The sequence below is a fragment of the Cucurbita pepo genome, chromosome 10, assembly GCF_057944985.1.
Source record: "Cucurbita pepo subsp. pepo isolate OVF chromosome 10, ASM5794498v1, whole genome shotgun sequence".
Lineage (NCBI taxonomy): Eukaryota > Viridiplantae > Streptophyta > Magnoliopsida > Cucurbitales > Cucurbitaceae > Cucurbita > Cucurbita pepo.
Window position 1 is genome coordinate 17,807,426 of NC_141807.1, and position 15,086 is coordinate 17,822,511.

At 33.8% G+C, this 15,086-nt stretch overlaps 1 protein-coding gene across 1 annotated transcript; it reads right to left on the minus strand.

Annotated features, from left to right (window-relative positions):
• Positions 1 to 9,385: 9,385 nt before the first annotated feature.
• LOC111804420 (putative auxin efflux carrier component 1b) lies at positions 9,386 to 11,906 on the minus strand. Its single transcript, XM_023689221.2, has 6 exons — positions 10,707 to 11,906; positions 10,250 to 10,520; positions 10,093 to 10,178; positions 9,850 to 10,007; positions 9,694 to 9,770; positions 9,386 to 9,609 (listed from the first exon to the last, which is right to left on the minus strand). Exons 1-6 carry the CDS (start codon positions 11,716 to 11,718, stop codon positions 9,543 to 9,545), a joined length of 1,671 nt encoding a protein of 556 aa, XP_023544989.2. The 5' UTR covers positions 11,719 to 11,906; the 3' UTR covers positions 9,386 to 9,542.
• Positions 11,907 to 15,086: the final 3,180 nt, after the last annotated feature.

A 15,086-nucleotide genomic window follows, 5' to 3' on the forward strand; every position in this document is an offset into this window, starting at 1 on the left:
TCATAATCTAATCATCGAAGTTTAGAAGTTGAATTTGCAACGAGTTTAAACCTAGTTTTAAAAATGTTGGAGCCTAAAGTAGGATATAATCTAATCATATACCATTCAACTATATGAAATAAAAAGGTGGGAAAGTGAGGAAAATGGTTACCAATGTTAGGCAACACATATTATCTCCACTTTCTCTTCTTTTTGTAAGCTTTATATGTGGTGACAAACGAGTTATATTTTATTTTGGTAACAAAGAATGGAAGAATAATGGAAGTGGGGTTGAGGTTTGGCTTGGATCCTTCTATTCCAGGCTGTCTTTGTTGGGTTATCACAAACACCAAGAAAGATAGAATATATATATATATATAAGTTCAATTTCTTGCTTGAGCTTTGCAACAAGATATATATAGTTTATTGAATGACCTTTTGTTTGTATATGAGCTTTTCAGACCTGCTGCCTCCTTTCTCTTTTTCTTTTGTGATTTCAAAAGCTCTTGTTCTTATGTCTTTGGTGGATTTGAATGTGAATGAGGTTCGTGAAATTGTTTGAATTTGTCGATATCATTGTATCGTAGTTTTACATAAATAATTTTAATTCAACTCATCAAACAATACCATGTTAGAGATTATGAGACTTTAGAAGCGTAGATTGAAAGTTGAAGCATCACTTTTTAGATTCCGTTTGATGACCATTTATGTGAGATTCCACATCAGTTAGAGAGGGGAATGAAACATCCTTTAGAAGGGGTGTGAAAACTTCTTCCTAACAGACGCGTTTTAAAAACCTTGAGGGGAATCCCAAAAGGGAAAGTCTAAAGAGAACAATATCGGCTAGCGGTGAGCTTGGCTGTTACAAATGGTATCATAGCCAGACACTAGGCCACGAAGGGGGGTGGATTGTGAGACCTCATCTCGGTTGGAGAAGGAAACAAAGCATTCTTTATAAGGGTGTGGAAACCTCTCCCTAGCAGACGTGTTTTAAAAACCTTGAGAGGAAGTCCAAAAGTGAAAGTCTAAAGAGAACAATATCTACTTGCGGTGGGTTTGAGCCGTTACAAAATGGTATCAGAGCTAGACACTAGGCAGTATATCAGCGAGGACACTGGGCCCCAAAGGGGGTGGATTGTGAGACCTCACATCAGTTGGAGAGGAAAACGAAACATTTTTTTTCTTTTGGTTGTTATCTACCCTCTTTACGCTAATTTTCCAAAACTAAGAATTGTGGATGATTTTGCTTCAAATTTTTAATAATTGTGGTCATTGCTGAAACATCATTTTTCTCATTGTCAGAAAGGTGAGATCCTAGTCCAAGGGAGAAAAATGTAGAATTCTTTGGTTTTGCATCCAACTACCACATGGATGGTATAGACTTTGCTTTTTTAGACAAAGAGTGGATAACCTACCAATTTTGATCAACATCTTCCCTCTCTTCTTCTTCACCACGTACTAGAACAACCAATCCAAGCTTAACTTGACGAGTCAAGTAAAAGAAGAGGTATACGAGAGATCACATTCGAATGATAGCGACCCTTGGAATAAGATAACTAAGAAATACTTAAAAAAATGAAAATTACTAGCTATAGTAATAAAATACACCTTTATTTTCGATGACTCAATGATAGGAACTTCATGGTTAAGAATGCTATACTTAGAGCAATTTTATGTCAAGTGACCTCTTAGGAATGTACCTAGGATACATGCGAGTGATGACAAAATTTGCTGAAAGAATTTGTATTGGTACGTGGAGTTTACCTAGTTCAATCTGTCAAAGGAAAAGGGTGTCGGGTGTCGGGTGTCGGTTGAGTCTGATTTGCTTGGGGATAGTCTTCACTTTTAGAAGTGAGTAGTAAGTAATGTTGGGGTCATCTGTGCTAAATCCAGACTCTAAATTCTTATTCAAATTCTGGGTATGGACCATGACAAGAATTTAAATCTTATATTACACTATAATTTAAATTTTGATTTTGGTAAGTTTCTTATACAAAAGTTCTATCGTTGGGAAATTTTATGTCATGTTCAAACAAAATCTAATCGATAGACGTGAATTATTTTTATTAATTTGAAATTGGATTGAAAATTTTAAAGTATATTATAACTAATGGAGATGTCAAAACATACTTTATTGAAAGACCTAATAGTTTTGAAATTGGTGTATGTCATAGAAGGCTAGCTCATTAAATGTTGGAATAAAATTATAATTTAAAAATTCATATAGGATTATTTTAACATTTTGTGTATACATTTATATCCTAAGTTTTGTCTTTTCATCTAACACTTCATTATTAAGTATCTTATAAGATCTCAGGTGACAATGTTCTTTTTTATAATTAAATTAATTTTTTTTTTATATATTTTAAAATAGAAATATATTCTATAATTTCTAAATTAATTAATTAATTTTTTATTTTTACTTTTTCTTTTATTTAATTTATCTTTCATTCTTTTCCCTTTTCCCATCTCCTCCATCCTCTCATCAATGGTCATCTTGACTAAGGGAAAAAGTGAGAAAAAAAGGGAAGAGAGGGAAAAGAATAATAATAATAATAATAATAATAATAATAATAATAATATATATATATATATATATATATATATATATAAATAAAAATGAGGGAGGAATCTTCCACCAGGCTCTATTTTTAATGCCAATTTACTTTTTTTTTTTTTAATTTTATAAAAAAGGAAAACTTATTTCAAATTTAACATAATTTGGTTTAGATAAAGTCCTTTTAAAATTCTAATCAATTAGGTTTTTGTGTATAATGTTTTGGGGTTTGGAAATTACTTTAAAGACCAATTTTATTAAATTTTTTAACCAATTATATATTTTAGCAATATATTTTTTAAAATATATATATATATATAAAAGCACAGGAAAGTATAAGAAAATGAAAAGTAAAGATATTTTTTTAAATATAAGTCAAGCTTATTGACTCACAACTAGTTCTTTTCTTAATGATCTCTTTCACTTACGAATATCTTCTACAGAAGCAGACCACCACCTTTTGATCGAGATGCTACCGTTCCTCCCATCAATCGTCGAGTTAGACTAGTAGCAGTCGGTGGATACACACTCTTTCATGATCTCTCTCTTACCCCTCACCCTCATTTTTTGCTCCACCATAACACAATCCTAAACGATGTGGAATGCCTAATCATTGTTGAGAGGGGTGTCATCGCTGTTAGTACTGTACACTGTGTGAAGTTTTAGAATTGAGCTATTTTCTTGTTTTTTTTTTTTTCTCGGTAAGAAACCATCGATCTTAATGTTGTTACTAATTCTGAATCAACACTTGAATTGAATACAAATCTATTTAAGTTGAAGTTTTCACTTTAAGGTAAGTAGCTCACTTAATCGACAACCTAAAGGTCAGTTAGAAATATGTAAAATATTTTAGTTTGATTAATGCGAGATTTCATACCTCTCTATGAGACGCTGTCATGCATATCACATCATTCTAGTAATTATTCATCAATTGGGATAAAGTCCTTTAAGACTCTCAATAATGCGCCACGAGGTAATTGCTACAACTCAAAACACGAGTTAACTATAATTTAGACCCTGTTCCACATTGGCAATGTCGTATGATCTTGTTGTATTTCTGTATATCTAGCTCTATTTAGTCGATTCAAATCTTCGATTTCTTATGTTTCGTTCGTTTATAGTTAGATCAATTTGTTTACGAGGAGGAATCACGTAACAAAATTCATCAATTTAAGGAAATAATCCTAAAATTCATAAAAATTTAGACATGTGTATTTAAATAATTCTTTTCAATTATGTCTTTTTTTTTATTTGCTCCTAAACTTTTAAAATATCTATTTTAGCCCCTAAAGTCTTTCAAAATAATGGCAAAGGCCCATGAACATTTTGGGAAAGCTTATATACAAATAGATGAACCTAAGGCCCATGGACATTTTGGGCCCAAAAAAATTTATTTCATCTCCCCAAATTTTTAGATAATTTTTATTTGCTCCCTAAACTCTCACAAAATTTGCATTAGGTCTAGAGATATACACGAATCCAGCTCGAGAAATTTTTTGAATCAACTCTAAATTTTGGATTGATTATGTTGGTGACTCGAGTAATTCGAATAAAGTTTACAACCGAATCCAAACCTATAATTTCGGGTTCGGTTGAGTTGGGTTGTTAGGTAATTCTTTCTTTTTTAATTAAAACTAGTACTGTCTTTGATATCAAACATTATCAATCACGAGTCATCACTAACATCAGTTACAAATGTCAAAAGTTGAATTGAGTTAGATTTTTTTTTTCAATTTGAATTGGATTAAATTTTTAGGTAGACAAGATTGATCGGGTTATTGAGTCATACGAACACCTCTAATTAGGTCTTGAATTAAAAGTTTTTGAAAAATTCGTTTCAAAGGGAGTTGTCCTAGTACTGTCTTTGAAATACTGGGACAACCGTGTCACCTAGTATTGTCTTTGAAAAACTCATTTCAAAGGAAGTTGTCCGAGACACTCGCTCTCATTGTGAAACACACATATGCCACAACATAAGTCGCTTAAGCTTCAGGGTTCATATGCGATGGAAAAACTCATTTGAAAGGAAGTCGTCCGAGACACTCGTTCTCACTATGAAACACACATATGCCACAACATAAGTCGCTTAAGCTTCAGGGTTCATATGCGATGGAAAAACTCATTTCAAAGGAAGTCGTCCGAGACACTCGGTCTCACTATGAAACACACATGTGCCACAACCATAAGTTGCTTAAGCTTCAAGGTTCATATACGGTAGAAAAACTCATTTCAAAGGAAGTCGTATGAGACACTCGTTTTCACTGTGGAACACATATGTGCCACAACATAAGTCGCTTAAGCTTGCGGGTTCATATGGGGTGGAGAACTGATATCATGTCTCCTCCTGTAAAATATTTTAAGGCATTTTTAAAATATTAAAAAGATGTTAATTGAATTAATAAAAGAGGGTATTATTAAAGATGAAATAATTAAGGGAAAAAAGGGATAAATATAATAAAATGGGATTGGGAAATAAATGAAATGACAAGAAAAAGAAAGAGATAAGAGTAGGGTGCAGGGCGCAGGGCGCAGGCGGCGGGCGGCGGCGGCAGCGGCGGCGGCCGCCATGATTACAAATGACTGCTACTGTGGGCCTTATTAAACCCATAATTTTTTTTTAAAAAATTATTATACACTTTTTTTTTTAATTCTAAATTAAATACATATCACTTTCAAATTTTAGTTTATTTTTTATTTTTTATTTTTTATTTTTTTTATTTAAGAACTTAACTAATCTGGATTATTTAACTGAACTCGGACCCGGACCAAAAAAAGGTGTTTTTTTATTGGGTTGGGTTAAGTAAGTTAGTGACCCGAACAACTCCAAAAAGTTTATAACCAAACTCAATCCAGCTCAATCTGTTGTTGATGTGTTTTTTTCGTTATTCAAGCTTTAGTCAAAATGGACAATTATGAATACAAAATTTGAAAACTTATTTTAAAAAATATATATTTTAATTTTTTTTTTCATATTTTTTAAAATAAAATAAAAGAAGGGATTTTAATCCTATATTTTTATAATATTTATAAAACTGTAATTTCTAAACTAATTTTAAAAAATTATTTATAAATTTGTATTTAATAAATCGATTAAATTTTATTTAAAATAAAAAAAAACGTATCAAATATAAAATTGAAATATTTCAAACATTTAATAAAGGTAAAGATTGGGATGAGTTAGATTTTTTTTTTCCAATTCAGGTTCGATTGAATTTTTTAATAAAAAAAATTTGGTTCGGTTTGCGGGTTGACATTTTTATTTATCGTACCGAAAATATGGTTAGAACCCAACTCACAACCCCTACCTAAAAAAAATAATAATATTTAATATTTGTAACGGTGATGTTTTGTGACTGGTAAAGGTTCATATTTGAATTTTGGTTATTTTATTAATATAACACGTATTATGAATAAGTAGGATTTTCTTTTAAAATAGAGCAATCCAACCCGTAAATATACGGTTAGATTGAGTTGTGAACTCTATTCAATTTGCTTAGATCATCGACCCAACTAACCTGAAATTTCAGGTTGGTCCAAGTTTTATTTTTTTAAATTAATCCAACCGTGTACCCGTGAACCGTCTTATTTAAATGAGTAAAAGTTGAAGAATAGAATCGTAATGGTACACCTTAGTGGCATTAAAAGGTGAGGATATGCACATCTTCAAACTAGATTGTGTATCAAATGGGATTAGATTTTATTGGCTCCTTTACCTCTCATGTCATTCCACACTTCCAAATACCTCGAGTTTTAGTGCGAAATCCCACATTAGTTGGAGAGGAGAACAAGTATTTCTTATAAAAGTGTAGAAATTTCTTCCTAATAGATGCGTTATAAAACAATGATGCTGACAGTGATACGTAACGGGCCAAAACGAACCTTTGCTAGTGATGGACTTGAGATGTTACATCTGGGATTCAACATCTAATCCTTAAATAATCTAGGTTTTCTTCGTGACAAAGATATGCCACTTCTTTTATTTGAGTTGCTTGTAAGAGCGGAAATTGTCTTCACAAACCCACATAAGTTATTTGAACGTGTTTTTGTTCTGAATTAGATTCTTGTTAAGAAATTCTCCTAGGAGGTCACTCGGTTAGTGGGCACATAACTTCATCTTATAGGTAATGCCACGGGAAGCATATATCAAATATTCACAAGTCACTACACATCACTAACATCAGATATAAAAGTCAATTGTTCATAATCTTAAAACGGATAGGATTGAGTTGGGTTGTTACTTTATTTTCAAACTGATCACGTTCAACCAACAATAACAAATATCAATCAACGAACGGACCAAAATTTTTTATTTTTCAAAAATTCAACTCAACAAAAAAAAAAAAAAAGAAGACCCAACTCAATCTCTTACAATTTGGGTTGGATAATCGGAGCGGAATCCTATAAACATCCCTACTAAACGACACGTGGTTAATGGCGATGGCACGATGTTAAGTGACTTCGAAAATGCACTTTCACTAAGAATGGCCATATGGCTATTGAAACTTGAAAAAGGGCACCTAAGAGCCCTAAGAATGTTTCTTAAAAACCAGCCAATGATGTAAGGCCACGTGTGGTGCATATTCTTTGTAAATTAAATAATTAAAAACAATATACATTAAATTTTAAAAAATGGGTTAATCACTTTTGCCACAATCATAACCACAAACCCCATCAACTTTTTAATTAATTAATTAATTTATTTATTTATCCTCAAGAAAAATAAATAAAGAGAAGCACTTTGACATTTTTATTAACAAAAATAAATTACTCTTGTCTTGCACTTTCACTATCTTATAATTATAATAATTATTATTTGGAAATTCAAACTTTTATAATAATTTCCTAAGTTGGAAAATTGTTGTTTTTTTTTTTTATAATTAAAAATAAAATAAAATAATGCATTTAGTACGAATATTATAAGTTGGGTTAGGTTAGATTAGGAGTTTACAGAAGTATCGTAGTGTTTTTTAGAATAAAATTTTCATCAATTGTCTCAACATTATTGTAAGGTCCTATATTGGTTAGGAAGGGAGACGAAACATTTCTTATAAGGGTGTGGAAACCTCTCCTAGTAAACACATTTTACAATTGTGAGACTGACGGTGATACGTAACAAACTAAAACAGACAATATTTGTTAGTGGTGGGCTTTAGGCTGTTAAAAATGGTACCAGGGTGTGGAAACCTTTCCTAGTAAACACATTTTACAATCGTGAGACTGACGGTGATACGTAACAGATTAAAACAAACAATATTTGTTAGTAGTGGGCTTTAGGCCATTAAAAATGGTATCAGGGTGTGGAAACCTCTCCTAGTAAACACATTTTACAATCGTGTGAGCTTTAGGCCATTAAAAATGGTATCAGGGTGTCTCTCCTAGTAAACACATTTTACAATCGTGAGACTGACGGTGATACGTAACAGATTAAAACAAACAATATTTGTTAGTGGTGGGCTTTAGGCCGTTAAAAATGGTATCAGAGCCAGACACCTGACTTTGTACCAACGAGGACGCTGGCCCTAAGAGGGGTAGATTGTGAGGTCCCACATTGTACGCTGAGCTCCAAAGTGAGGTAAATTGTGAGGTCCCACATTGTACGCTGAGCTCCAAAGTGAGTGGGTTATGAGTGTCCCACATTTTACGCTGAGCTCCAAAGTGAGTGGGTTATGAGTATATTGTCCACTTTGAGCATAAGCTCTCATGGCTTTACTTTGGGCCTCACCAAAATGTCTCACTACAATGTAGAGAGTATTCTTTATTTATAAACTCATAATCATTCCTTAAATTAGCCGATGTAGGACTTTCATCATCCAACCGTCCCACGTCCCTTAAAAAAAAAAAGGATTTTTAAAATTATCAATAATTCGAGTTAGATTCAATTTAACTAATATTATAAAATTATAATTTATTATTTTTTTTTAATAACCCAAATGATGAGACATTATTATTTAGAATTTAGGATAAAAGGTCATAATGAGAGGAGATATTGGAATATATAAAAGAAAATTAAAATAAATAAATGAATAAAAAGGTGGCAGAATTAAATGGAAACGAATTATTATAATTTAGCCGCTCCCCCTTTTATATTATCATCAATTCCGTACACTCGCGTGCTCCCCAATGGAGTCTTTTTCAATCTTCTTTATTTTAATAACATTAATAATTAATATTAAATTTAGACTTTTTTTTATTAAAATAAAATAAAAATCTCTTATTTATTTAATGATTAGGTTCTACTTTCGTAATTAAATTTAATGAAATAAAAATTAACCCACTCAATTACTATAAAAAAAAAATATAATTTTATTTTTTTTAAATAAAATAAAATCTAATTAATAAAAATATCTTTTAAGTTATTTAAAAAATATCCATAAATATAAAATCTAATTAATACCTTGAATTTTTTTTTTTTATTTTAAATTAAATAGTTGATAAATAATATATAAATAAGATGACATTTTTAAAAGTTGTTAATACTATTTAAAAAAATTTATGAATATTTTTTAAATATAATAATAATGGTAAGTGTATTTTTTATTTTTTTAAAAATTAAAAATTCAAGATATTAATATATTATGAAAAACGTTTAATTATAATAATAAATTTATTTCAATTATTCTAAGACACCTATTTGAATTAATTAAGAATAGAATACACTTTCCTAAAATAGATTAAATTAAATTATAGTTTAATGAATATTACAATAAAACAATAATTATTAACATACTTAATTAGGTTAATAATTTATCTAAAGCCAAATATATATATATATATATATTTAATATTTGAATTACAATTATTAGTCCCATTTTCAACTTATTATTTTTATTTATTAATTAAGAGAGAATATGAAAAAAGCTTTAATTTACTTTCTCCATCAAAAGAACAAAAGAAATAGAGAGAGCACAAAAAAAAAAGGACAAAAAAATTACAACAAAATCTTTTTGTTTTTAGGTTAGAGAAAATTTGTGTTTCTAGAGAGAGAAAATGACAGATTTGCAAAGCTTCAAAGTCCGAGCAAGATGTAATAAACCAAAGTTATCGGTAAAGCAATCAGCATCCCGAATATGACTCTGCAAGAAAAAAAACCCGAGAAGAAAGCGTTAAAGATAGTAAATCAAGGATTGGGATGATGAGTATTGAAATCGAGATCGAACCCGGTGCTCAAAATGTCAGGATGGACGTTGTATTCTTTGGCAAACACAAAAGGGACAATCCCTTGAGGCAGCGCAGCCTACGTGTGAAACAAACGTTAATTACATCAAATTCTTGGAATTCAATGGTTTGATAAGGACATCGTCGTGTTTCTTCACCTGAACTATGGCAATGTGCAAGAGAACTCCTCGGAGCCCAACAGCTACGGAGGCAGCCACCATCACGGCCGGACCAGTGATGAACCGAACCGCCATGGCGAAGGAAGCAACCGTGTTTCCACAAGCAATGATCTTAGGCTGCAAGGCCATGAACAACCCTACACAATACCAATTATATGTAACCATTCACAATTAACATGAACAACCCTACATGTTACTGTTCGAGTGGAAGAGAATCGATACCGAGGCTAAACATTGCCATCCCGAGCCCAGCATCGGATAAAATGGCGATCGATCGAGCAACAATGGCTGGCATCACAATGTTCCACCTACAAAACGGTATATTTAGTTCGATACCAAGTTCGAGTCGTAATTCCTAAAATGAGGGTTTTTTTCGTACTTGAATGAGATCAAAGACCAAGCGAGGCCGATCAAGCTAGAATACGTATTCGGATTTCTGATCAGTTTCCTCCAAACCATGATCAGAATCAGCCTTGTCATCACACTCGCCGGTGGCATAGCAGTTGGCTTAGACTCCGCCGTGTCGTCGCCAGTTTTCGGGTGAAGTTCAGCGGTGGAGCTCGACCCGAGCTTGGATAGAACAGGACCGCCGCCGTCAAATGCTCCGCCGTTCACGGCGGATTTGTTCCCAAAGCTAAACTCATCCAAATCTAACCAAAATTTCAGTACAAACAGATCTCAATATTCAAAGCTCAATAAAGTCATTCCTTTTTATAAAATCCGACAAATTTGAAAAACAAAAAACAAGAACATTAATTTCCTTTACTGACCCACTTGAAAAAAGTACAAAATCCAACAAAAAAACAAAACCAAATCTTTACTTTTTAACGTTGTACCTTTCTGGTTCATTCCGCCGGCGCCGTCGTACTCCCCGTGCCGGAAAACATGGATTCCACCCTCAGAAACCGGCGACGCACTCGAACTCCAAACAAACATATGTAAATCTTTCCCCCCATCTCCGCCGTTGACCCCTTTCTTCGCCGCCGCCGCCGGTCCAATCACCGGCGAAAAAAGCCCATTACCGAAATTCGAATGCCTCGGACTCGCATTCCCCAAATAGAAATCCGAATGATTAAAACTCGAACCTCTCGGCGTTGGATTCCTCGAAGATTGCAAAGAATAAATCTCTGCATTCGTCAAATTCGACGGCCGAGGCGTCAATGAAACCCCACCACCGCCACCATGCGACCGCCGCGAAAAAACCTCCGATCGAGAACTCGCCGACTTCCTCACCACCACTCTCAATTTCCCATCTTCCCCAATCTCCGCCGCCGTTTGCAGCGGCTCCTTCCCATCTAATGACAAAACATCCGAATCAACTCTGAACGAAACAATCTCCCCTGCAGTATCAGGAAACTGCTCTGCAATCAACAATCGAGCTCCTCTATACTCAAACAAAAACAGCATCAAAGTATACCAAATAATGCACTGAAGAACAACGATTTGGACCATGAGAGAGCCGGTGGCGTCGCCGTACATTCCCTTTAACAGAGGAATCCCCATAACCAGAGTATTGGGCAGAGTAGAGAGGGAAAACAGAGTAATTGACCATTCTAGGGAGCCTTTGGAGGAGAGATGGGACCATAGGATGAGGGCGGCGAGGATGATGAGCTTTTGAAGGGTATCGGCGGCGATGAAGCGGAGGTTCATGGAGAAGGGGTTGTTGGTGGAGATGAAATGGAAGGAAAGGAGGGGGACAGCGAAGAGGGCGACGAAGCGGTTGATGCCGGAACATTGGTCGGGGGAGAAGATTTTCCACCATTTGACGGAGGCGTAGGCGAGGATCATGGCGACGTAGAGGGGGACGACGGCGGTGAGGACATGGTAAAGATCAGAAACAGAGATCATTGTGTTGTTTTCTCTGTTTTTTGGGTTAACCCATTTGGGGAGGAAGAAGGGGGAGGTGTATTTATGGCGGCGGTGTAACGGCGGAGAGAAGGGGAGGAGGAAAAGGGAGAGATTGAGAGAGAAAAGGGAGGATTAAAGTGAGCAGTGGGAAAGTGAGAGTTCAGGAGCTTCATGAGATTCTTTGGGACATTATGCTGTCTCTCTTTTCCTTTTTTCTCTCTCTCTTCCTAATATTTATTTTCCTTTTCTTTTGTTTTTTTAACGGGCACCCGAACATTATGGGACACTTGTTCTAACCGAAATAACTAAAGAGAGGTTAAAAATTCGGAGTTCACAAACAATGTCGTCGTATGCTGAAGCTCGAGTCACATTTGAGAGAAATGTTTTAGAAAACGTAAATGAAGACATTTCATTAATTAAAAAAAAAAACAATATTATAAGGTAAAAGGAAGGAGACGACAACAACAAATTTGATAACATAACACAGTATAAAAAGAAAATGTTTGTTGTTTTTTTAAATTTTTATTTTAAATTATACTCATTACAAAAATCTCATAAACTTCCAACATTAAATATGTCATAATTGATCGTTAAATATTTTTAATATTTTAAAAAATAAGCCGTTAAATTATAACCTTATTTTCTCGACCAAAAAATATGTTAACGTAATCGAATTAAATTTTTTATTTTTAAAAAATTCAACTCAACTCAAATCGAAAAAAATATAATTCAATATAAATTTTATGATTTTGATGGAATATTTCAGATTGATCAAATTATGGAAACATATAAACAATAGTCGCCGACTAATATATATATATATATTGTACTGATTGGTGTTGGTTGTTATTCTTTTTTTAAGACCATCGAGCCGGTCGCCGCCGCCGCCGCCTACTGGGATCTGTCGGAGAGGAGGTTTAGGAGGGGACGTTGTTTGCGAGAAGAGAGAGAGAGAGGAGAGAGAAGAGAATCTTATTTTAATTCTCAAATGGATTATGTTGGTATATATAGATATATATTTGTTTCTAAAATATATTCATTCATTAGGATTTTTTTAAAAATAAATATTTCTTTGAAAGAATAATAAACGAAGAAAATAATGAGCGAGTAACCTAATTCTCGCAAATTCTTCGTGGCGAATTCCGCCTCAATCTCTGGAAAAATAAATAGGAAATTTTGTAGGGATTCTACATCTCTACCCCGGCCGGGTGGACATCTCTAATTTCAAGCAAAACCCACTTAGATGAGATCTATTTCTAAATCATTCACGGGGCTCTTCCTTCTCTCAATCTCTCAGCTCTCTCGATCTCTCTCTTTGATTAGCCGGATTAATGAGGGAGAGATATTTGGAAAATTGAATTAGGATGTTCACTTTCTTGAAAATCAGATGGTTTGTTCTTGTAACACCTGAGCTCGACGAGAAATTTAAAACTTGATTTTTTTTTATTATTTTAAAGTCCAACTTTCGAGATTTTATTGAGGGTCTTACAAACTAATTTCAAGATTAGATAAAAGAGAAAAATGCTTAGAAAACTCCCCTGAATTCAAGAAAAATATAAAGATAGATAGTAAAAATGTGGAAAATTGGTCAAAGTCAACCCCGAAGTAAAAGAAAAAAACAGAGGAAGGGGAAAAGAAGATGGGGTTTAGGATTCTTGAGCACAAACCGCGTCGGTCTAGACACCAGTAATCTCGGGCCACTTGCAACAGCTTCGCCCCAACCGATAACATGGCCTAGCTTCGCAACTCGTGACCCGCACACCTTAGCAATCATCCCGATAACCTACACTTCGACCCAAAATGTTGTTGCACATGCGTCAACTCCTCCCCGTGCCATGTTTCATGCTTGAAACTAGCGACTCCTCGACTTAGTCAACTTGGCTCAGGTCGACACGACTTATCGGTTCAAAAATGCGCTGTTTGGCTCGATTTAAGGAAATTACACCAATTTCCACCTTTTCGACCATCTCGAAGTTGAATTCGACCTTATCAAAGGCGATTAAGGTTAGTTTGATGCTCAATTTCTCAATCTATGGTAAATTGGATTAGGAAATTAGAGTTAATTAAAGGAATTGAGTGAAAGTTCTATAGGAAATACCTCAGCAATGCTTGGAATAAGATTCGAAGGACAAGTGTCACAATTTAGTGCAACTTATTTTAGTTTGAATTAGTTATGAAATATATGATATTCGTAATCTTCCAGAATATATTAGTTAGGAAATATATCTTACATATCGTAATCAGTTGAATTTGAATAGTAGTATATTTTATTTTATTATCAGGATTTAGTTAGTTTATATTTTCTTGGTAGATATTATTTAGTATCTTGTATCCTATTTAGACGTCGTGAATATCAATAAAGATTGAACATTCGATCCCAATTCTTTTTCTAATTCTTAAATATGTATTCTTTCGTTGAGTAATAATATTTTCATATCTATGCACACTTTTGAGTGGTAGATATTGCGTCAACGAGCTCAAGGAATTATTTTAGGGAGAACATTGGCTAAGGCCCACCAAGTAAGTGATCTTACTATCAACATGGTTAGAAGTTTATGTCTGTATGATGACACGTGCCTCGTGGTTCTACACATGTCATGGCTTGATATGTGTGAATTTTGTATGATTATGATATGACTATAATATGATATGTTAATGTTATACGACGTGTTATGACGCGATGTGCTGATGATATATGTTATGGTATGACACGTCTGACGATATAATACATGTTGTGACATGGTTCATGATATGATATGTGCATGATATACGTGTTATGTTGAAGAACATGTTATGTACATCATATGACATAATACGATGTATGATATGAATGATATGGTATTCAACCCCGATACATGTCTTAAAGGGTAAGTTGTAAAATGATATGATATGAAGAAAGATGGAAGGGGTTGATTTACATGATTTAATAAATGATAAATGTTGGGGCCTCATGCATCGAGAAATTTTTTCATTTACGATGGTACGAACACGTACGTTATGAAAAGAAAAATGATCATTATGTTTGTCATAATCCTGCAACGGTCACTAATCCCACCGGGTGTTCGACAACAACACTAGAGATTGCTAGCTCGACTACGAAAGGGGCCCAGGAGTTGTGCAAATCGACTGATGGGTCCATACTCACACGTGTAGACTGTGTGTAGAATAGTAAATACACACCCAATTACCGGCTTAGACGAGAATACAAATTTAAATGATAGGTCCCACTCAGAATTGTATGTGCTTCCATCTAACCCTAATTGTAGGGTTATTCACTGAGTATTTCTTAAAATTCTTAAGTCATGTGCTACTTTTATTTTCCACGTAAAGGTAAGACTCCTCTATACGGCTGACGGTGACATCACAAC